The sequence below is a fragment of the Cupressus sempervirens genome, chromosome 2, assembly GCF_028749045.1.
Source record: "Cupressus sempervirens isolate cs-2001-9-10 chromosome 2, ASM2874904v1, whole genome shotgun sequence".
NCBI lineage: Eukaryota > Viridiplantae > Streptophyta > Pinopsida > Cupressales > Cupressaceae > Cupressus > Cupressus sempervirens.
Genome location: NC_143119.1, coordinates 1,368,050 through 1,392,922, shown reverse-complemented (window position 1 = coordinate 1,392,922; position 24,873 = coordinate 1,368,050). Strand labels below are relative to the sequence as shown.

At 38.5% G+C, this 24,873-nt stretch overlaps 1 protein-coding gene across 4 annotated transcripts in view; it reads right to left on the bottom strand.

Moving 5' to 3' along the window:
- Nucleotides 1-24,873, bottom strand: part of LOC149570778 (uncharacterized) — a 153,447-nt gene that overhangs the window by 31,387 nt on the left and 97,187 nt on the right. For all 4 annotated transcript variants that reach the window (XM_089812340.1, XM_089812341.1, XM_089812343.1 and 1 more), the window contains one exon: nt 365-497. In XM_089812340.1, coding sequence (XP_089668466.1) covers nt 365-497 — 133 coding nt within the window. The remainder of the gene's footprint in view (nt 1-364; nt 498-24,873) is intronic.

Sequence of the window (24,873 nt, the reverse complement as noted above, 5' to 3'; positions counted from 1 at the left end):
TAAAGGGCAACTTGGTGTAGCTGGCAGATTGACCAATTGAGGGAGGGTATTAGAACAATATTTATATATCTTTTAGTTAATGGTCAATAATGTAATATTAATCTTTTCAGATAGTTTCTAATTTTGTCTTCAATTATCGATTCTTTCTTTAGGAAACATTGTCAATGTAATTGCCTATATATGTACTTTTCATTCTATGAATAATAAAAAGCAATTACAATTGTATAACATTTCCTACCTCAAGGCCAATGTTCAAGACATTTTGAAATTCTGCTTGTCTTAACTTATGACAACATACACATGATATGGTGAATTTGGAACAAAATTACTTTGAAATTTCAATAGAAATATGGAAACTACAAACCTAAGTCCTTCATTGTGTATTCTTGCCTCTTTTCGAGCACTCCAAACTGAAAAGACATCTCTTGCACTTGGATGGAAATACCGAAATAAATCCACATAATCTTTGAAAAACTCATCAATCCATGATATCTCCTCTACAAAATAAGCAAAGCAAATCGATGAACAATAGAAGTCTGTTGAAATTATATATAAAAGTACTAAAAAGAAAAGCAGGGTTGTCTTAAATTTGTTACATTTACAAATAGAAAATATTTTTAAAAGGATGTACATGAAATGACAAACTACACACCCTCCCAATTCCATTGATGTAAAATACAGAAATATTGTTAAATATAACTTCACAATTCCTTTCATGGCAGGAATGAAAGTCATGTGTGACTTTTTAAATTCCACTGTTGGCGTAAATTTTAAATATCATCTTATTATTCTTTAAAATAGTTGCCAACATACTTCCATGTGCTCCAAAGTCTATTCAGTACTTATCTGCAACTAAAATGGTGCAAGAGACATTCATAAAAAACTATAGTACATACCACAAATCTATATAAAAACCTCTCAATATGTGTACAATAATCGCAATATAATCATTAGAAAATGTGAACTGTAAATGCCAGATATTTAAAAGCTGCAATTTTTAAAAGCTAATAATGTCAGCTTCCTTGAGCTTCAAAATCACCATAAAGGTGATCTCTCATGCTATATGTCATGAAATTCCAAAATCTATTGTAAAATTGGAATTTCAATGTTTGAACTTTGTACTACTTGATGTCCATTTTTTTCATCAATTTATCACTATATGTGTGTCAAGAAAAAGATTAGGAAGTTCATCTGATGGAGGCTGAAACTTTGGCTTGAAAAGAGCTAGATTGGCAAATTGCTAAAGAGCTCCACAAGACAATTGTATAATGGCACTGTCACTCAAAAATTAATTCAGTACATTTTAGCAATGGCAAAACCATCAGATAGTCTGATGCACATTATCTTCTAATCCTGCAAATAAAACAAAAAAATCTGCTCTCTGTTTGGCACAAAAAGTAACCAAGTAGAAACCTAACCAGAACAGTGGGAAACTGGATTATCCAGCATCCTCTGATGTTTTTTTCCTTTTAAAATTCAGAGGAAAATAATCAAAATTGGAAAGCCATTAAGTACATTGCACCTGACGAGTGAAGGAAAAGAGAAGTCTAGAAAGAGCACTTTATTAGTTGCAACACTAGCACAAAATTCTAACAGAAAACAGAGGGATGTGGAAACATATTGATGAAACTCTGCCAAAGATTTAAAGGTTAACATGATCAAAGAAATGGTGCACAAAATGAAAGGGAATGCCAGCGTAAAACGGCAACCAAGAAGTGCTTGAGACATAAGTGTTAGGCACTAAGAAAAAGAATTAAAATTTAATTTAAGTGGCGAAGGTGGCACACTCTCATTTGGGGATTGCTAGGGAAAAATTTTGTTGTTTATCCTCATAGTGACATTTGTATGAGAATCATCCAAGCCTGACAAAGGCAAAAAAACAAGATGGTGTACAAACTGACTGGTATGGCCAATATGAAAACAAACAAAACAATACAAGTTTAAAACATTTTAAACTGCAATAAAGTCATTAACTTGCTTTAAAAACTGCAAATTAGTTGGCAAAAGCCATACAAAGTAAAATCATTTGACATTTTACATTAGATTAGCAAGGTTTGTTTGTTTTTTGAATATTTTTCCAAGTGTTTTAAAAAACTGATTTTATTATCACACCTAAGTGATTAATATTCAAAAAGTGTCTCCAAATGGGATGCCTAGGCTAAGGGAGATTTAAGTTGTTTTTTTGTAAGGGAATATAGTACTCAAATATCAAATATTAGAATTTGCCCTTATCTTTCTCCCAAGTTCTATATATTGGGGTTTGGGCTCCCATTCATTCATTCAAAGATTGTACACATATTTTGTTGTCATTGATATGAACTTTGACAGTTCTTCAGATTGTACAGGACAATTTGTTTGGTCTCAGTGTTGAAAGATCCAACATAGATGATTATTAGTTTCAATCATAGAATGCATTATTTTTTCTTGAGTTTTGGTGAACGTAAAGATTTATATAGTCATTTGAGGTTTGCCCTATGATTTTCATGTGATTATTTGGTTCTGGTGTGCTGTTAGTATCTGTCATGTCCCCTTTTCAAATAATTAAAAATAATAACCTTTGCTAAGGCAAGCAGGCCCAAAAAGGTGAAGTTTTGGAAAAGGGGGATAATCTTTGGAAGCTAATGGACTAATAAATGAAAATTATTATTAAAATATGTTTTATTAACCCCTCTTGGACGTGAGTTAGGGTTATGCCCTCTTTTAAGGGGTTTGGAGGCATTTTGGGCGGATTCCAGAACTTGATTTTTGTGCATTGCTTTGTTGTTCTTCAGAGGCTGCCAAACCTGTGGAGAAGGAGACCCAAGAAAGGGAGTTTGCAGGTTTCCAAGAAGGCTAAGGACGGGAGTTTGAAGCCATTCCATGTGCATGCTCATGCAGAGTTTGCCTTTGTGCTGAACAGTGCAGATTTGTGGGTTTTCGGGTGTGTTTTTTTATAAGAGTTTGGTGTTTCCAGTTGAGTATTTCATATCAGTTTGGGTTGCTGCTGTATTTCAGACTTTTAGATGTTAAAATAGAGCTGAATATATGTATTTTGTCGTGATTATACTTCTGTGATAGATTATTAGTGTTTTTGTGGTGTTTCCGGACTATTCTATGTTGTTTTCGGGAGCCCGATGAGCATTGTTTTATCCTCCGTTTGGGAGCTGTTGTGTAAATATTATACAGATCTGGAAATGTCATTTTGTAGGCTGTTATGCTGCTGAAATTTCTATAAGAATGTCCACTTTCAGATTTATTAATAATATGTGAAGCTGTGAAGTTTTTGGCACTATTTCGGGCATACCCGATTTGGAAGTTTATTAAGAAATTGGTAAATCTTTGAAATATTGGTTGTTTGATTTTAAAGATCTAATTAGAGGCTTGAAATATCATGTAAATTCAGAAAGGGACATTTCAGTGGTATCAAAGCTATGATCTTCCCAGCTTGAGGGTTTGTAGAAGTTTTGACAACTACCCAAATCTTGCATGTCAAAATTTATGGTTGCATGCTACTTCTAATCATTTGCATGTTAGTTCTTGGTGAATTTGGTGGTTGCATGTTGCTTCTAATCAACTACATCTCAAAATCTATGGTTGCATGCTACTTCTAATCATTTGCATGTTAGTTCTTGGAGAATTTGGTGGTTGCATGTTGCTTCTAATCAGCTACATGTCAAAATCTATGGTTGCATGCTACTTCTAATCAATTGCATGTTACTTCTTGGCGTTTGAAGAAGTTATAACCTATTGGGGTTACGCTCTACTTTATCCAGAATGGACAGGTATAGTACAGAGTCTCAGTGGACACGATCTTGGACAATTGATATCCAGAGTCAGAACAGTAGAAAGGATGGTTATTTAGACATTCGAGATAAACTTAGGAAAATAAGCCATGAGATGTCTGAACAGTTGGTTGAGCACCACCGTCTAATGAATGACATGTTGTCCGACCCAGCTAAGGTGGATAAGTTGACTGGATTTCTATTTGGTAGATTTTCTCACAAGGCAGATGACACAATTACCAAGAACTTGCATGAGGAGTTTGAGAAACTAGCTTATAGCCAGGCTGAGGTCTCAGATTCTACTCCACCACAGGAGGTAGTGAGAAAGGATATTACGCAGATTGATAGTAATGGTCAACTTGATACTCAAATTGAAACAATTGTATACAGGTCGTCAAAGGGTGATGTCACAGGTATTCAAAATGGTATAGTTACAACAGGTAGTGACTACAGCGTAGTGGGTTCAGATGATGATTATGAGGATGTTGTTGTGCATGATGGTGAGATACCTGGTAGAGATGAGCAGACATTGAGCATTCATGACTTTGCTGAGAAAGAGTACCAGGCACAGTTAGATGCTTCGACACATGAGGTTGAGGCTGGCAGTACTTCACATGATTTGTCCAGCCAGCTGAAAGTGAACAAAGATAGTATTGTGACTTCATTATCTCATCATGACAGGTATGTGGAGTTAGTTGGTATTGGTCATATTACTCAGGTGAGGAGTTTTCTTGAGTTACCAGCTGATTCTAGTTTACAAATATGGACTCGAGATTGTTATATTGGCGTTTGGGATTCAGTTGACTGGAGATCTTTAACACTTTTTGGTAGCAGTTTTTGTTTGGGTGCTATCATGGATTTGATTAGCAGATTGCACGGTGTTGTCTTTTCTTGTGCCAGAAGCTTGTCAGATGCTGGTATTAGTTTTTATACACCGGTGTTGGGCTTTGTTCATATATCCAGTCGACCATACTTGCTAGAATGTGTTGATGATCTTTCATATTTGGCAGTGTGTACAAATGAGTCCCAGGATCATATTGGCATTGATGACATCCAAGAGGATGCAGTGGGTAGTTTTGAAGACTTAGTTTCCTTGGCAGTTTCTTTTGGTACAGAGGAGTTAGACATTAGTGCTACAGTTTTTGATACTCCATATGTTGATATGAGCTTTGGAGTTGATTCACAGGATATGGATGGTAATACTCTAGAGACTAGTAACTTTGAGGATACTCCTTTAGACAGTGCATCAGAGGAGGTTTGTAGGAGACAGTCTAGCCAGTGTCATCATGTGTCTAATCAGTTGAGAGTTAGTGAGCAAGACATTGCTATTGCTTGCCAGCATTTTGATGCTGCTCGTCAGTTGTTAGTAGTTTATGGATGGGGTTCTCCTACTAGTGATGAGCAGGGAGGCAGTTATCTTTCCTTGACAGAGTTCCACTCTTTATGGGAGGCTATCCAGATTCTGAGACAAGATTATATGCAGTTGGTAGCCGATAGAGATTATCTTATGGAGTGGGGCAGTACAGCATACGATGCATTGTTGGCCAAGGAAGATGAGGTGAGTGAGCTTACTTAGCAGCTTGAGGTGACTTCTGAGATTCTTGAGAGTACACAGTTGGCTTTCAAGGAGTCACAGTTTCATTTGGCTAAGGTGACCATGGAGTTAGAGCAACTACAGTCTTTACCAGATTCTATACAGCCACAAGCTATGGTGTCTGGTGATCCGAGGATGTCCATGGTCAAGATTGTCAAAGACAGTGGAGATGGGGATGCATCCATCCTTGATACTAACATTGGCATATCGGGTTTGTCCCCACTAGAGTTAGGTTCAGTTGAGTTGGCTGCTGCAACAGATTGTTGTGGTATGCCTCACATGGTGGTGACCTCTAGTACTAATGGCACGAAAACTAGAGATTATGTATCAAAAACCATGTGTGATGTTGGTGAGCCGACAGTTCGCATGGTTCCTGCTAGTAATACTAATCCCTTGGTGATGTCTTCAGAGGTAATAGTCAGTTCCAACTTGGTTAGTGATCAATTGCAGTTAGTTACATATGGATTACAGTCTGAGCCACTGACTGAGATTGGCGCCTTCTATCGACATTACATTGTGAGGTATGCTCATCAATTCACCTTTGATGACCATGTTGATGAGATGATGATACAAAGATGTACTTTGGTTCCTAGTGTTTATCATCAGTTATGGGATAGTTTGATGCCTCGGGATGACAGTTGTGATGGGCACAACATGGCGATAGGTCCTGCAGTTGATAGCTTGATAATACATGACTTCGAGCAGGAGTTTTGGAGTGATGCTTCAGCGGGTGCTGTTATTGATTCTACTCCTTTGGCTATGACATCTCCTGACTTAGCTAGTGATCAGTCACAGTGGGTTGTATCACTTGTTCATGGTGAGCTGTTGACAGAGGTTGGTTTTTTTTATCAACATTATATTGCAGGGTATGTACATCAGTTAGCATTTGATCCTTGTGCTGAGGAGTTGATGGCAGACAAACTTGGTTTGGGTTCCATTTCTTGCTATTTATCTTGTGATGGCTTTTCACCATCAGGGGTGCATGGGAGTTATGGTTATGAGATAGTGGCCGGTGATCTGCAAAGTTGTGTTGACTGCAGGAGTTGTACAGTGTGTGGATTCTCCATACTTGGTACAGTTTCATTCGGGAGCGTTCACCATTGTTGCAAAGTTGGATTGTACATTCCGTATAGGCCTGTGGGATGCGTTGATGGTATTTACTATGTTGGCAATTTGATTTGTCCACTTTACTTGAGTTTTGATATTTTAAGAGTTTGTGTCTCGTGGGTTTCTGACTGTGGAAGTTATGACTTTGGAGTTTGGTTGAGCAGTAATTGTCAGCTTGATTATGGATTCCTCTTGGTTATATTGCAGAGGATATTGCAGGAGCCTGTGTTAATTGACAATAGTATAGTTCATGACTACATTTGGGATCCAGGTGGATTGATTGGTCTATTTTTCAGCCATTGCTTGAGGGCAAGCAATATTTGGAAGGGGAGGACTTGTCATGTCCCCTTTTCAAATAATTAAAAATAATAACCTTTGCTAAGGCAGGCAGGCCCAAAAAGGTGAAGTTTCGGAAAGAGGGGATAATCTTTGGAAGCTAATGGACTAATAAATGAAAATTATTATTAAAATATGTTTTATTAACCCCTCTTGGACGTGAGTTAGGGTTATGCCCTCTTTTAAGGGGTTTGGAGACATTTTGGGCGTATTCCAGAACTTGATTTTTGCGCATTGCTTTGTTGTTCTTCAGAGGCTGCCAAACTTGTGGAGAAGGAGACCCAAGAACGGGAGTTTGCAGGTTTCCAGGAAGGCTAAGGATGGGAGTTTGAAGCCATTCCATGTGCATGCTCATGTAGAGTTTGCCTTTGTGCTGAACAATGCAGATTTGTGAGTTTCTGGGTGTGTTTTTTTGTAAGAGTTTGATGTTTCCAGTTGAGTATTTCATATCAGTTTGGGTTGCTGCTGTATTTCAGACTTTTAGATATTAAAATAGAGCTGAATATATGTATTTTGTTGTGATTATACTTTTGTGATAGATTATTAGTGTTTTTGTGGTGTTTCCGGACTATTCTATGTTGTTTTCGGGAGCCCGATGAGCATTGTTTTATCCTCCGTTTAGGAGCTGTTGTGTAAATGTTATACAGATCTGAAAATGTCATTTTGTAGGCTGTTATGCTGCTGAAATTTCTATAAGAATGTCCACTTTCAGATTTATTAATAATATGTGAAGTTGTGAAGTTTTTGGCACTATTTCGGGCATACCCGATTTGGGGGTTTATTGAGAAATTGGTGGATCTTAGAAATATTGGTTGTTTGATTTTAAAGATCTGATTAAAGGCTTGAAATATCATGTAAATTCAGAAAGGGACATTTCAGTATCTGCAAGGTTTGGGTATTTGTCATGTCCCCAAATTCTGCCCTTCCTTAGTGACAACATTTCTAGCAAGGTTGGTCTATTATCTGGTTCCCATAGGCCAACAGAGCGTAGAGGGAACCAACCCAGGGACTTTGAGAGTCATGCATGAGCTTCGCAAGTAGTTTGGAGCAATAGACAACAGTTTCCTACAATTTAGGAGGGATTCCTAATTTGTAGGGATTGACTAGGAGTGGTCTAGGAGGCATTTTGAGACCTCAACGAACGTTTTGGAGACTTAGAGTGCATCTCCTATTTTTTAGGAGGCATTCCTATTTTTTAGGAGGAACTCCCAATTCAATGACAATTATCTCAAAGATGCACACAGCAAGGGAGTCATTGGGACTCAATTTTGGTTGATTGGGGTTGTCTCCTAATTTTTAGAAGCAGCCCTAGATTTTAGGGATGGACTACCAGTTGACACATCTTGTCCGACATTAGTCACAGACAAGTGACAAGGTCAGATTCATGCTTGATTGGTCATTTTGGGCCTTTTGGGACCATTTGGAAAATATTTTAATATACTTAAATATTTCCTAAGTTGGTGATTAAATAAATTAAAATAAGGTCAATAATATAACCATTTTGGAGTAATAAGGGGATTTTGGCTTCAGTTGATCAGGTACACCTATGTGTTATAGCTCGTTGGAAAGGTCTTGAATTATTATACATGATTTTTACTATCTGTAGACTTTTTGGTGCCTTCAGCTATGGCATTTTAATAAAGTAATGTTTTTCCTATAGCATGGACGACTTTAATTGGGAAAATGTTATTTTATTATATTTTATTTAAAGGGCAAAGTGTAATTTCCCTTTAGGGTTCGATTTACAGTTGGAAGGGGATATAAGGAGATGGAGACCTAATTTCTTATTATCTTTTGCATATTGGAAAACTTGTTTTTGTGAATTTGTTCTGAGAGAGCAATTCTTCATCTGGGACGCAAACCCCAGGTTCTGGATTGGCTGGGATGTAGCCCTCAGCAGTTATTGGCATTGGATTCTTTAGATAGTGTGCGTTGCTATCAGGGATAGAGTACGCCATTCTTTATTGTGGATTCAGGTTGCAGATTTATGGTTTCAGCATTGCAGATTGATTCTTTCAGCTGGGACGTGATTCCTTACAGTCTTAGGGCCGCCATTTGCAACAGTTTGGCATCATCGTTGGATGTAAGCTCCTTGGAACTGCATTGGATTTATTATTTGGCTTTATAAATCAGAAATCTGCCTGGTGCGATTTATAGCAATTCTAATTTGGCTCTATGCTCTTATTTGTTTTCAGTCTCCTCTCATGTTTATTGTTCATTATTCATTACTATTGTGAAAACTATCAAAAAACACAAAACAAAAACAAAACCTTCTGCAACTTCTGTCTATTCTCAAAGACCATCAAAGAAATCACAAGAAAATATAGTTTATTAATTTAAAAACTACAGCAGATCAGCAAGGGCATCCATCAAGGATCTTTCAGTGGTATCAGAGCCTACATCCTGCCAGCCTGTAGGGTTTGTGAGAAATTGTCATAACAGATTTTGGCATCTGGGTATTGGATAAAAAGTTTTGATAATTCATTTTAGCATCTGGGTACTGGCAAAAAAGTTTTGAAAATTCATTTTGGCATCTAAGTATTGAATAAAAGGTTTTGATAATTCATTTCAGCATCTGGGTACTGGCTAAAAAATTTTGATAATTCATTTTGGCATCTAGGTACTAGATCAAAAGTTTTCATAATTCATATTAGTAGTATAGGGTCGATTTTTGCTATGGCATGTTAGTTTCAGTTGGTCAGCGTGGTAGTTCATTATGGCAAAATTGTTAAGAGATATAACCCTGTGGAAAGAATGGAAATAGTCACAACAAAAATTCAAGCTTCAATTGCAGCAGTTCAATGATTCGATGTCAAGGAAATTTGGACGTGCTAGTGGATCATCATCTTCTTCTAGAAAGGATCCATTGCCACTAGATAAGAAAACGGAAGTAATTAGCATACTTGAGGAGTATAATACTCTTCCTCAATATGTTAGGGAGAACTTTCATTTCAAAGATTACATTGACATGCATCCAAAAATTTGTCATAAGGTTCAGCTTGCAAAAAAGGAATACCATGCCATAGTTGATGATATGTTTTCATGTGAGAAAGAAGATTTGTGTCAACCTATCCATGTTCATGATAAAAAAACCATAATGGATCAGTCATTTGCAAGGTATGCAGAAGAAAGGCATGAAGATGTGTTATCATTTGAGTTGCAGCCTATGAAAAACAAAAATCAGTTATCATATGGGATTCATAAAGAAGAAATAACTCTAGATCAGGAGGAGACACATAGCACACCATTGATTCATCAAGTTGATCACAAAATGGAAGAGATTACAATCATGGATCAGTCCATTAGGGATGCTGAAAGCATGTCTCCAAGGTCTGGTACCTATTCTAATTTTTGCAATAGTAGCTCTAGTCATGTGGTATCATCCATTTCACATGAAGGTAATGAGGTTGTTGAGTCTTCCTATGATGGTACTCAGGTTAAGTGTGTTGCACATGAGATTTATATTGTGGATTCAAACCACAAAGGTTCTGATTGTGTTTACCCCACCTTGGAAGATGTGAAAAAGGCTAAAGAGACGTGCAATGGATGGTCACATAGAGCTAAGAAGGCCAAGATGCTTGCTGCCCAAGCAAGACAACACTTACAAGAGGTCAAAGAAAGATGCAATCAGCTTGATAATGCAAGAAGACAAAGAGAGTCATACATTAGATCCTTATTTCTTCCAAGGGAAGAAAGTGAGGATGTTGAGCATACAAGGGAAGAGCTTCTTGAGGTAAGTCCACAAGAAGAGCATGTTGAGATGTGTGAAGAGGAAAAGAGTTATGATTTAGAAAACTCAGTTTGGTCTAGTTTGCATCATGAAGTTTATGATGTTCCTCTTTTAAAGAGCCCCTTAAAGGCTCCAAACAATGATGATATTAGTTTCACACTTGATGGACCAGCCACAAGTGTTATTTTCATTTGTGTGGAATGGAACATTATTGATTCTGATTCGGTTAGTCATGCATCATCTACAATGGAAGGAAAATTGTTAAGATCATATGAAGCATCTTGTCTTAAAGAGATGGTTAGGGAGACTAAGAGGCTGCTTACTAAGAAGATATTGCATTTTGATAATGTTTGGTTTGTTTGGCATACTACACCGTGGAGTTTGTTAGTAATGAAAAACATATCAGTTATGGAGATAGAGGTATGGATCAAATTTTGGGCAGCTAAGACAGTTAATGGGACATGTTATATTCGTTTGAACACACCCCATGGACCAGCACCTTTAGAGGAGTCACCTATTTTGGAAGGAGAGGCAAGAGAAGACCGCAAAAACATTGTGGAAAGGTATGAACATACTTCTGATTTTCTGACTTTAAACAGCAATTCTCTTTCATCTCATGAGTCAAACTTTGAACCTTGGGTTGGTTACATTCAAGTTGGGGTGTTCAAGTGTGAAGTTGATCCTTCCCTACTAAGAGTTGATGATGTATTAAGTTGCATACCTAGTGGACCAGCCACATAGAGTCTATCTTTGTTGAGAATTAGAAACATCTCTCATTCATCAATGGCTTTATCACCTCTTCCATATGATACGGCAGTGATGTACCTTTTGATTGAAGATTCAGGCTTTTTAAATATTACATTGGGCTTTCAAGATCAGAATATAAGAGACTTCGTTGGTTACATGGTTAAACAAAACATTTACTTAACAACCTTTAATGAAGGCACACTAATTTGTGGAAATATAGGTAAAGTTGCAGCAGCTGTTTGGAGGACTTGGAAAAGTATTCAACAAACTTTCCTTGCCGATTATTGGCTCATTTGTGAATTCCTAACAGCATTGGTTGTTGGTAGTAATTGTGGCTTTATTTGGAGTGAAGTTTTTAGTTGGTTAGATGAGGTACAGTTTCACAACAACAACATAATGAGTATCAACATGCCGGAGGGATGTGTCAGTGCAAAGATTTGGGATCTTGGCATCAACATGTGTTGGGCATTTCTTCAGTGGATTCATGTTGAGTTGCTTCACTTTTGGTATACAGATGTTTACATTAGAGTAGCGCAGTGGTTGGGTGGAGCAACATTTCTCAGATCGATATGGGATTCAGGAATTGATAATCCTACAATGTTGGGTACAAATGACACGTGCTTTGGTTTTTCTCATGATGGCATACATACTTCATCTTCGAGTTTGTCATCTACATCCATTGATATGGCAATGGTATCTTTGTTAATTGGTGATTCCATATTCTTCGATTCCTTATGGACTAGTGGTTGTCCAAGCTGGAATCATTTACTACTTGACTTGGCATTGACTACATCCATGATTCAATATGAGGGCATTGAGGAGTGTTTCTTTGGGACATTTGTTGTTTGGCATTGGTATGATGACGTCTATGATATCATTCGAGTTGCTGGTCAGAATTATAGCAGCATTGTTAGGTGGTCATGTGGGTTGGAATACTGGTTTATGGGAGTTCACTTTCACACCTTGCTGTTCTGCTTCATTGTATGTATGTTTCATGGAGTGTGGTTGAGATACTTCTTCATCTCATTCAGTACATTTGGTATTTTGGTTCGGGATTCAGGCCCTGGTCTCATTGATACATTGGTGCTTCAAGGTCCTAATGAATTGCTTCACAACTTGTGGTTCACTAATATTTATATCAGAGTGACAAAGCGTCAGCATGGTGGTTCCCTTTTGAGGTGGATTTGGAATCCTGGAATCACTTGGATTTGCAATTCAATAGTTGAGGATGTGGAAGCCAATGTAGGCTTACTAGAGTTTCCACCTTTAGTGTTCCAGTTTGGTTCTTTCGGAGAGCAGTTCATTGAGGAGTTGACAGAGTTGGTACAGTATTTGATTGCTCTTCCTTCAGGGGGTTTTCAAGAGGTTACTTGTTTGGGTGCAGTACAGGACAATGTTTCTAGAAGATGGAACTACAAACCTTCCAGGATGGCTTGGGACCCTGGGATCATTCTTGGTTATGGTATGGACTTGCCTGATGTTTGTGGAGTTGGATTGACATTGCTTGAGGACAAGCAATCTTTGGGAAGGGAGGACTGTCATGTCCCCAATTTTTGCCCTTCCTTAGTGACAACATTTCTAGCAAGGTTGGTCTATTATCTGGTTCCCATAAGCCAGCAGAGCGTAGAGGGAACCACCCCAGGGACTTTGAGAGCCATGCATGAGCTTCCCAAGTAGTTTGGAGCAGTAGACAATAGTTTCCTACAATTTAGGAGGGATTCCTAATTTGTAGGGATTGACTAGGAGTGGTCTAGGAGGCATTTTGAAACCTCGGCGAACGTTTTGGAGACTTAGAGTGCATCTCCTATTTTTTAGGAGGCATTCCTATTTTTTAGAAGGAACTCCCAATTCAGTGACAGTTCTCTCAGAGGTGCACACAACAGGGGAGTCATTGGGACTCAATTTTGGTTGATTAGGGTTGTCTCCTACTTTTTAGAAGCATCCCTAGATTTTAGGGCTGGACTACTAGTTGACACATCTTATCCGGCATTAGTCACAGACAGGTGACAAGGTCAGATTCATGTTTGATTGGTCATTTTGGGCCTTTTGGGACCATTTGGGAAATATTTTAATATATTTAAATATTTCCTAAGTTGGTGATTAAATAAATTAAAATAAGGTCAATAATATAACCATTTTGGAGTAATAAGGGGATTTTGGCTTCAGTTGATCAGGTACACCTATGTGTTATAGTTCGGTGGAAAGGTCTTGAATTATTATACATGATTTTTACTATCTGTAGACTTTTTGGTGCCTTCAGCTATGGCATTTTAATAAAGTAATGTTTTTCCTATAGCATGGACGACTTTAATTGGGAAAATGTTATTTTATTATATTTTATATAAAAGGCAAAGTGTAATTTCCCTTTAGGGTTCGATTTACAGTTGGAAGGGGATATAAGGAGATGGAGACCTAATTTCTTATTATCTTTTGCATATTGGAAAACTTGTTTTTGTGAATTGGCTCTGAGAGAGCAATTCTTCATCTGGGACGCAAACCCCAAGTTTTGGATTGGCTAGGACGTAGCCCTCAGCAGTTATTGGCATTGGATTCTTCAGACAGTGTACGTTGCTATCAGGGATAGAGTATGCCATTCTTTATTGTGGATTCAGGTTGCAGATTTATGGTTTCAGCATTGCAGATTGATTCTTTCAGCTGGGACGTGATTCCTTACAGTCTTAGGGCCGCCATTTGTAGCAGTTTGGCATCATTGTTGGATGTAAGCTCCTTGGAACTGCATTGGATTTATTATTTGGCTTTATAAATCAAAAATCTGCTTGGTACGATTTATAGCAATTCTAATTTGGCTCTATGCTCTTATTTATTTTCAGTCTCCTCTCATGCTTATTGTGCATTATTCATTACTATTGTGAAAACTATCAAAAAACACAAAACAAAAACAAAACCTTTTGCAACTTCTGTCTATTCTCAAAAACCATCAAAGAAATCACAAGAAAATATAGTTTATTCATTTAAAAACTACAGCAGATCAGCAAGGGCGTCCATCAGGAATCTTTCAGTATTTTCTCCAGTTCTGGCCCTATGATTCCAGATGCACAGAAACCCTCATCATTGTGCATATCTCTTCGAGAGATTTGTTGACGTGGGTTTTGGTGAAAGGTAGACTTATAAAGTCTATTGATGTTTGCCTTTGGATTTTGGTGTGATTGATTTCCAATGTGCTGTTTGTTTTCTCAAGATTCAGGAAAATTTTCTACGTGATCGCAAGAAGGCTGCAAATCTCTAGTAGTTGTCTGCTCTTTTATTTCAAGACCATCCAAATGATAATTCTGGTCTATCGGAAATTCTTCGTACACCTCTATGTGCTGTTTGTTTGCAAAGAGATCCTGGACCAATTCCAGATAGTTTATTTTTACCATATCCATCATATTTTGCTGCCCTAGATAAAAATCCACGTAGTCGCTGAATGATAAATTATTTTGAATTTGGATAGGAAGTTCTCTATACCCTCTATACATGCCAACAATTTTTGCTCTCATATTGGATTCAAAATGTTGGCCTATCTATACTTGTCTCTTCATACTATCCTTCCTGATTTTATCCAAGCCTTATATTTTCCCCATAGGTAGACTACTTACGTGAGCAAGTGAATGTTCAAAAGTGCTCACCTATGACACCAAGGTAAGATCCTATAATCAAAGAAAGAGTTCCCGCACTCAACAACTCTTGACTCAAGATCAACTTTTTTCCATAAACCATGCTCCCTACTTATTCTTAACACAAGAGCTTTCACGACAACAGTGTAACTTAAAGTTCAACAATCTATCATGTGTACTCAGCAGTTGAAAACTCTCTCCCAATCACTGTGAACTAATTAAGATGCCAGACCGTTTTGTTTTACCACCGCTTGTTCATACCAATTCTCTAGCAAAAATGCAATCCAGTTAACATTAAATGAATTTGTGCAAAGTTTATGCACCTATTATGACACAATCAATTCCATGCTTAGTTGCTTTGACCTTACTAGCCAATTTTTTTTATAAAATCAACCATTTCATCAAAAAGCCTACTTTCAGAAGTGTCACTCAAATTTGTAGCTCATCCAATCCAAACAATTGAGAAACAACTGAACTAGTTTAATTAATTGTCCATCTCAATGACAACCACCTGCTTCAGCTTTTGTGGAGGATGTTACTACAAATACCGTGCGACGTCGAGCACCCATGCATAACCATCCAGAGATTCTGAGAGATAGTTTGTTCCAAACAACAACTTGTTTCATCACAACCTGAGTACTATGGACACAAGATTACACCAGCCCTTGCAACTTTGTCCCTGGCATTTCACAATTGATGGCAACCGAGATCCCAAGGCCGATGCAGAGCGATAGATAGCACTCAAAAATCTTGTCCGTTCAATCTGTTCCTTGAAAATATTGACCCATGTTGATGCTGTAACCTATGATGTTCCCGCTCACAATGACCTCATATTTGTCTAACTCCTTAGTCGACACGTCTTCCTATGCAGGCTCATAGATATTCCAAGGAAACGGCTATTAGTTATAACTGTCCAACTAAGACCAGTCGATATTTCTCATCATTAGAATATGAAATAACACTTCCAAATATCCACATCTACTACAATGGTCATTTAAACAGTCTAGCAAGTCCCATGATAATGGTTTTTGTTGACTTTTGGCATTACAAACTCTTGCATGGGCTCCAACTGTGATAACGTTCTCCCACAACAAATCCTTCAAAGAAGTGGACATGTATCGTAGATGATAGATTTTGAGATGTGAAGTTCTTGCTAACATTCATGTTGTCGTTCTCATATCCCTTATGATAACGTCAAACTTATCTCCTCACCAAGATATCAAAACACATATCAACATGGTCAAAGAAAAGGCTACAAACATTTCAAGATTTTGTTTAACCTTCCTTTCGGGAGAGTTACCCCTTTAGAACATTTTGTAGTTCGTGGTGGCGGCTTTTCCGACAGGTGTTTTCTTCCTTCACACTTTCTTCTTCTTTGAACTATAATGAGTATATTATTCGAGCCAACAATAGTAGTCCCAGACGAAGATGCTGGAGTGGCAAGAGTTCTCCGCATAGAGGCACTTAATACATAGTATCATCAACCCATTGATGGAACCTGCTGAAGTTATTAAATGCCAGTCAATAATTTTCCACCCACATATTCTTAGTCTATGATGAAGTTTTAAATGTCCTTCAAATAGTGGGGGTGATTCGATTTCCACTTCCAACTTCTATCGTACCAATATCACTGGCATCCCGTGATGATAATGTTGATATTGGACATTCTAATTTCCACTTCCAAATTATTTCCAAAAGACTACCGTTGTAGATTGTATTACTCTAGTCTCTCTGACCTGTCCATTTGATGAAAAACGTCCCTTGCTATTGTTCTCTAACTCCAATGTGCAAATAAGAATTTGAGACGATTACTCAGGGCCAGTATCCAAGTTGTGCAATTGGATTGTGCTCAAAATCCTACAGATTTCACTATCAATCACCAATTAATTGCTTCAAGCTTCTTTTCAAACTTCAGACGTCTAGCAAAACACTGACTCTAGTCACTGCTCCCTAAACACAAATAATCCAAGAAGTAGCTTGTACCAACTCTGTTACAAAAAATAAGTGCGCCATCAATTTAACAAGCCAATACATTATAATTTCCAAGGTCAAGGCAATTATTGAATCCCAGCTGAATGTTTTACAAATTGACAATAACATCTTATTTGTTGTACTCAAAATACAAAGACCAAACACTTGTTTCTCACGACACCCATCAATTCGGCCTAAAATATTATTATATTTCATGCCACCATGTCTCCCCTTTGTTTTTAATATAGAAATTGGGCCAAAGCTCCTACATGCATAAACTCATTCTCAAAATGAAATGAATTAATTCCCCTGGAAGTATTATAATCCATATAAGTCATAAGTGTTGCGCCCTACAAATAGACTCACGGTGCTTTAGTCTTCGAACATCTATATAGTCAACCTGCAGGTTAGGGGTTGGTTTCAGAGTCATTGCGAACTTAACTATTTCCCGTGGTACACAATAAACCTGATACTCAAAATAAATCTCCCCCAAAGCCCGAAGCAAATAAAATGCCAAAAGAAAGTTGATCTCGACTCCTTAGACTTTCATGTACTTCTATTATTCCATAAATCTCTCCATCTGATAAGAGAAAAGACCGAGGAAAAATTCTGATAAAACCCTTTTAACCCTCTACTTATACCCAACAGGATGGCAGGTTCGAGGCTCTAATACCACTATAGTATCCCTAACCTAGTATTTACTGATTTCTCTTTTTACAATATAATCAGAAATAGAACATTGCGGATAGTTTCCAGCTCAATTGAAAACCCAGTAGAAAACCCAATAGAGATGTAATCAACTTTTCTCAGATATGACATTCAAACTCAAATATATGTAAAAATGGAATGCAATGCTGTAATAAAACCCGAAGAATTCTCCACAAGAATATAACTCGTTATTTCACAATAACATCAAAGATGTTGAACATATGACCATGTGTTGCAAACTAGTAAGATAAAAACAGCAAACTCTTATAACTCCTTACAATACGTTATTGCATAATACAACAGCAATACAATAACCAGCGATAACAAATCCAATCCTAAATACAGTTTAACAGTCAGATTGGAATACTAGAATAAGAACTTGTAAGTGCAAATGAAACACCTGAATTGATGTCTCCCAGGAGAATGGGTTTGCGTTCATTGTCTGCCAACACGAGGGGCTACGTCCTCAAACTAGCTGGAAGCTTAAGCTTTCTGAACACTCTCACAAGAGAGGAAACTGAACTAAATCATAAAATCAAGAATATCCAAAGGAAGGGGTTTTTTCTCCTTTTATTCTTGCAATGATGACCCTTCGACTTCCTTTCTTGGTTTTACATCTTATCTCTCCTCATCCTCTTGTGACCACCAGGAATATTAATTTGGCCTTTAATATTTAATTACTAGCTCACATAGTCAAACTTAATATTGTAAATATGTTCTTTCTAATGTCCCCAAAAGAAAGGACATTACATCATCCTTCAACATAAAGACCTTCTAACCCACATATGTGGAACTTTATTCTATGAATTATAGTCCTCTGCCTGCTTATCATGAAAGAAACCATCTAGACATAGTCCACTTCTTCTAAACCAATATAACCAAGATCCTTGGAGAAAATCCTCCAGATGCTCCTTCTGTCATAGAGGCATACCCTGTTCATGTACTCCAATCATGGATAATATTATGTTTATACATTCATGCAAATGTGGCTCCTTTCTTGAAGCTCCATGTATATGCAATTGCCTCTTGACTTCCAAGTTTACATATGATGGATGTGCCAGACTCCCTCTTAATGATGTCTCCTTCTCAACACGAAAAACATAACATTAGAATTTAATATACTCAAATCTAAATTAGCTAATTTCAATATTCCCTCTTAGTTAGAGAGGATTCAAGATATTCAAAATATTCATATCACCACAACGAAACTCTCAGAGAGTGATTTTGAACATCCATGAACTCTTTCTGTAATAAACTCAACGGATTCTGATCAAACAATATGGAACTGGTCTATAAGAATTTTATCAAACAGTTGCCACTCAAAAGACTTCTTTAGCATAATTTACTATTGTTTGTTTGTTAAATAGCTTATGCAAAAAGGACATGCTAGAAAATGGAAACTACAATCAATATTCCCAACTAACAAGCTACAGAACCAGAAGTTTGATCTCAAGGAATGGTGTTATGCCTCCAAAACATGTCGTTATAACCTTCTCAAACCGATACTAAGTTCCAATACAAATTAATACATATGCAAATGAAGTGCAAAAAACCACAAAAATAACAGACCTGTGACAATAGAGGCAGCGGTGAATACTGATGATGTCGAGGATGTTTGGTCCGTGCTTCACCTCCACACTCGAACTAGCTATTGGTTAATGTGAGGATGAAAGCATGGCTTCTCTATCAGATTACACTCGAAACTCTACCCTCGTTGCGACAAGAGATGGGACGACGTGGTTACCAAACTATTCACTGTGCCCGCAAGTATGTCTATTCTGTGAGATGAAGACACGTTCGAACTGTTACTATCTTCTGCTACAACCTCAGTTCAAATGCAATATTAACCTTGCCTTCTTCCAATGAGCCGCGGCGAAGAAAATGGTTTGTGCTCTCAACTGTAACTCGTATGGTGATATATTCTGCTCAGAACAACATGTCCAGACTCTTCTCCTGTGCCCGCTTTCCTGTCTTATGCGTGGAGTACAAGGCTTCTTCGCCCACTTGATAATGAGAAGAGTTGTCATTCAAATATCACTTCTCAAAAATAATCGACAACCAAGGTAGTTGGGGGTTATGTCCCACTACCAATGCCTAGGTTTTCATCCTAAGGAAGATCAATAACAAAGTAACTTTCAAAAATTCTTATTTGTCCAACATATGATGTGCTCTTCCCAAGGATGATTCTCCTTAAATAACCTTGGAATGAGGAAAGGAGTGTTGAAGCAAGGAATGTGGGATATAGTTCCATTTTCGTCCTCTAGCTGTTTAGTCATTTTAATGAATTAAATGACTTTAAAACATAAAAAACTTTACTAGAGCACCTTTAATGCATTAAATGTCAACATAAAATTAATCCCCTTTGTGACTGTCAGGCATCCTCACTAATGAAGTCGTTAATCTACCCAAATGAGGAGGTAAATTAACCTAGCGCCGAAGAACTAGTACGAAGGAGGGGACATGGCAGTCCTCCCTTCCCAAGATTTCTTGCCCTTAAGCAATCTCAATGCTAGATGCTGCAAAAAGGATTCACCTTTCTAAGTGGCGTCTTCATATGGCAGATCTTTCTAGCGGATTAAATACTCTCTAACAATCCTATTCCGCAGATTCCTCTCCCTGGTGTCAATCACCTATGCCAGCGCCAAAATAAGCTTACCCTCCTCATCAAGGGGTGGCAAACCCTCTAAAGGAACAATCTACTAGCCCACAGCCTTCTTGAGGCATGAAACATGAAAAACATTGTGAATTCGGTTGTCACCTGGCAAATCCAGCTCATAAGTGACCTCTCCTACCCTCCTAGTGATACAATAAGATCCGTAAAATTTGGGCTTAAGTTTCTTTGACCCGCTTTTCTTCAAGGTGCTCTGTCTATATGGCTGTAGACGAAGAAAAACTCTATCACCCACCTCAAAACTCTGCTCAATACGATGTCGATCAGCATGCAACTTCTGCTAGTTCTGTGCCTACTCAATATTATCCTTGAGAGCTCAGAGGATGTCCTGCTAGTCCATAATGCAGTCTTTGGCCAATGGCGCGCTGCTGTCCTATAAGGCCAAATCAATAAAAGAACGGGACTCGTAACCATAAAAGGCACGGAAAGGAGTCATCCAAATGGACATATGATAAGTGGTGTTATACCAATACTCCCCCAAATACAACCACTTAACCCAAGCTCTCTATTGGCCTGCATTGTAGTTCCTCAAGTACCCTTCCACTCACTTATTCACTATCTCAATCTGACCATCTGTCTGTGGGTGATAGCTAGTGTTGGGGGTCAACTCTATACCTATCAATTTGAAAATTTCCTACCAAAAGGTACTGAGAAACCTATTATCCTTGTCACTCACAATAGTCTTGGGTAATCCATGGAGACGAAAAACCTCTTGAAAGAACAACTCAGCTATCTAAGAGGCTGACCAATTTGTGGTGATCGCGAAGAAGTGCGCGTACTTAGTCAATCTGTCTACCACTACAAAGATGCAGTCTCTACCCTGGACTCTAGGCAACCCGGTAATAAAATCCATGGAGATACTCTCCCACCTCTGAGCTGGAATGGGGAGAGGTTATAGTAAATCTGCAGGAAAGCCCTGTTCAGACTTGTTCTACTAACAAGCCTGGCACTCTCTGACATGCTGCAAAACATTGTCCTTTAGCCCCTTCCAAGAGAATCTCTCCCTGATTTGCCAGTAGGTTTTAAAAAACCCTGGATGCCCTATTGATGGTGCATCGTGTACAGTGCGCATGATATCCCCTTTTAACTTAGATTCAGGTACTAGGTAGATTCTGTTTTTGTAATATATAACATCATTCATTACCTTGTACCACTTATCCTGAAGTATACCATCCATAACCTGACAAGCATGAGCATTTTTGGAATACTCCACTAATAGCTGGGACCTCCAATCTACTGAACTCTGAGAAATGATGTAACAGTCTAGCATTGGGGGTCTTCAGGAAAGAGCATTAGCAACTATGTTATTTTTCCCCTTGACATAAATGTCAAAATTGTAAGCTTGTATCTTGCTAACCCATTTCTACTGCCTTTCATTCAATTCTTTATGTTCCAGGAAGTAGCGTAAGCTGTTATGATTGGTCTTTACTATAAATTTACTTCCCACCAAGTACTGTCTAAATTTGGCTAATGCATGCATTATAGCCAACATCTCCTTGTCATAAGTGGAACATAGTAACTCGTTACCCCTAAATTTTCTGCTCTCAAAAGCAATGGGATGATGATCCTGCATCAATACTGCCCCTATTCCGCTCCTCAAAGCATCACACTCCAAAACGAAGGTCCTAGAAAAATCAGGAAGTGCTAGTACTGGACATGTACTCATAACCTGTTTTAGTTTATCAAATGCTGCCTTAGAATCTTCTGTCCAACGAAATCCCCCCTTCCATGTTAGATCAGTAAGGGGTGCTACTACCTAGGAAAAACCTTTGGCGAACCGCAGATAATACGAACAAAGACCAAGCAAACCCCACAACTCGGATACGTCTCTCGGTGGTGGCCAATCCAAAATTGCCTGTATCTTTTCCTGATGCACCTTAACCCCCTCGGCACCAATCACATGCCCCAAGTAGAGAATCTCGATTAGCCCAAATTCACACTCAGACTCTTTTGCGAATAAGAAATGTTCCTCCATGAGGTTGAGGATCTCATCCAAATGCTGCAAATGTTCTTTCTAAGTCCCACTAAAGATTAAAATGTCATCAAAGAAAACCAATACACTCTTCCTTAGCTGTTTTTTAAAAATATGGTTCATGCACGATTGGAAAGTGGCAGGTGCATTAGTGAGCCCAAATGGCATCACTAAGAACTCGTAGTGTCCGTAATGGCATCTGAAAGCTGTCTTATGCACGTCCTCCTCACGGACTCAAATTTAGTGGTATCCCAATCGAAGTTCTATCTTCGAGAAATAAACTGCCCCGTAAAGCTCATCCAATAACTCATCAATGCGGGGAATCAGATACCTGTTTTTAATAGTTCTCTTGTTCAGTGCGCGGTAGTCTATACACATCCGAAGGGTGTCGTCCTTCTTCTTAACCAACACCACTGAAGAAGCAAATGGGCTAGAGTTGGGCCTAATATGCCCCATGTCTAAAAGCTCCTTGATCGTCTTCTCTATCTCTTCCTTGCAGTGCCTAGGGTGATGATAAGGGGTAGTAATGACGGGTTTCGCACCCTCCTCTAGCTCAATAATATGCTCAATCCCTCTATCTAGTGGGATACCCGGAGGTGTATCCTCAAACACTCTCTCGTGCTTATCTATAACTACTTGAATGTCATAATGATATTGCTACCCTGTATCCTATGTCTCCTTTGAGGAGATGAAACATTGTGTCGCCCACTCTATATCATCATGTTTCAAAATGGTCTCCATCCTGTGAGCTATAATCAATCTGGGTCCACTATTTGGTATGGCTTTTAGGACTATTAACCGATCACCATGTGAGAATTCTAACTGCGTGGTCTCGTGATCAAAGGTGTACCTGCAAAGAGTCCTTAACCACTATCTACCCAGAATGGCATCCAGACCATCCAAATCAACAACGTAAAAATCAATCTCCAATAGATAATTGTCAAACTATATCTGGAGACCTACTACTTTCTCTATACACCTCAACACTTCACCGCCTACTACCTTCACCTCAAACTCGGAAATGTCAACTGTCTGCAAACCTCTCCTAGATACCATCTGTGTACTAATGAAATTATGTGAGGCTCCTATATCCAAGAGGCACACAATGTGCTATACCTTAACCATGCCCCTCACTCTAAAAGGATGACATGTCCGATCACTAGAAAGAATGACTATAACTAGAGGTTGTTCTGTGACGTTTTTCTTCTTCTTATCTTTAAGGGGCTGCATTTCAACTTCTTCCTCCTCGCTGTCCTAAACATCTTCACCTTCCTATTGCTCCCCTTCATCCTCAGAGAGAACCTCCACATAATGTATCTTGCCTTTCCCAAGGCATCTGTGATCGAGGGTCCAAGGCTCCCTGCAAGTAAAGCACAACTGCTTCCTCCTAAGTTCATTCCGCGTTTCAAAATCCAACCTGGAATGAGTTGGTTTCTGTTAGTTTTTGTTTCCTTGGCTCGACGTAGATCCCCTATAACGTTTCTTTGGAGGCTGTAATATCGATGAAGGTGAATCCAAATCATGAACTATCTTGATCCTGTCATCCAGGGTGTTTGGTTTAAGGATCTTAACCAAACCCCTAAATCTATCATGTAACCCCTTTGTGAAAACCATCACCTTCCACTGTTCTAACATATCCGGCACCATAATTGATATACGCTGAAACTCATCAATAAACATATCCAATCTGACGTAACTAAGCCAAATCCCTGTAATAGACTTCGACATCCTTCCTGTCAAAGAGGGTAATCAGATTGGAGTTGAAGGTCTAGTATGAAGTTATGAGGCCATGATTCTGTGTGACTAATCCATGATGCCACCAACATACGCAGCTCCCTCTAGGTGCATGGTTGCAAATCTGATGGCTTCCGCTTCAACCATGGGTTTATGTGCCAAATAAGTATCCAGTTTGTGAATCCAAGCTCTAGCGGATGTCTGACCACTGCCATCAAAGGTGGGAAGAGTGAGTTTGTTCAAACATGTTTTAAATCCATGTTAGGTGCTCTCGGTCTCTGATCCTACTATTGCCTACCAACCTCTCTTTTCTAATTTAAATACTAATGCAGGAGCATCCAGAGGTATAAGGGCAATCCTGTGTCACCCAAAAAAATGTACTTAGACTTAGTTTCTGTTTCATGTGTTCTCATTTTTGGATACCCATTTGGGTCAAATAAAGATTCCAACTCTCACAGTTCAACTATCAGTGTGCTAGAAAATCCCGAAAAAATAGGAGCATGCAATTTGGCCATCATTTTGGTGACCTAGGAGGTGTGAATTGGCTAGATGAATGTAATTGTGATTTAGAGCATTCCAGAAAAAGAATCAGGTCAAAAGGCCCCACAGTTTGAAAGTTATTGTAGTTTTTCGGGTTTTGGAGACCTCCTAAGAATGCTTCAAAGTCAGGTTAGGGGCATTAAATGACCTCGAAAAGGGCCGAAAAATGGGGGACGAGCGAAGCTGGTCCACAGGGCTATAGAGCGCTTTGAGAGCTTTCCGGAAATGTAAACGGTTCGTCAATCGGAGCTACAGTTCAAAAGTTATGCCTCCCGGAAGTTCAGTTACCGTTTCTGGATTCTTCTAGATTTGCGCCGAGTTCTAACGCAGCTTCTGGAACCTTCTATTTGGTCGGTGGATGCCTACTAGCACTTTCTAGAATGTA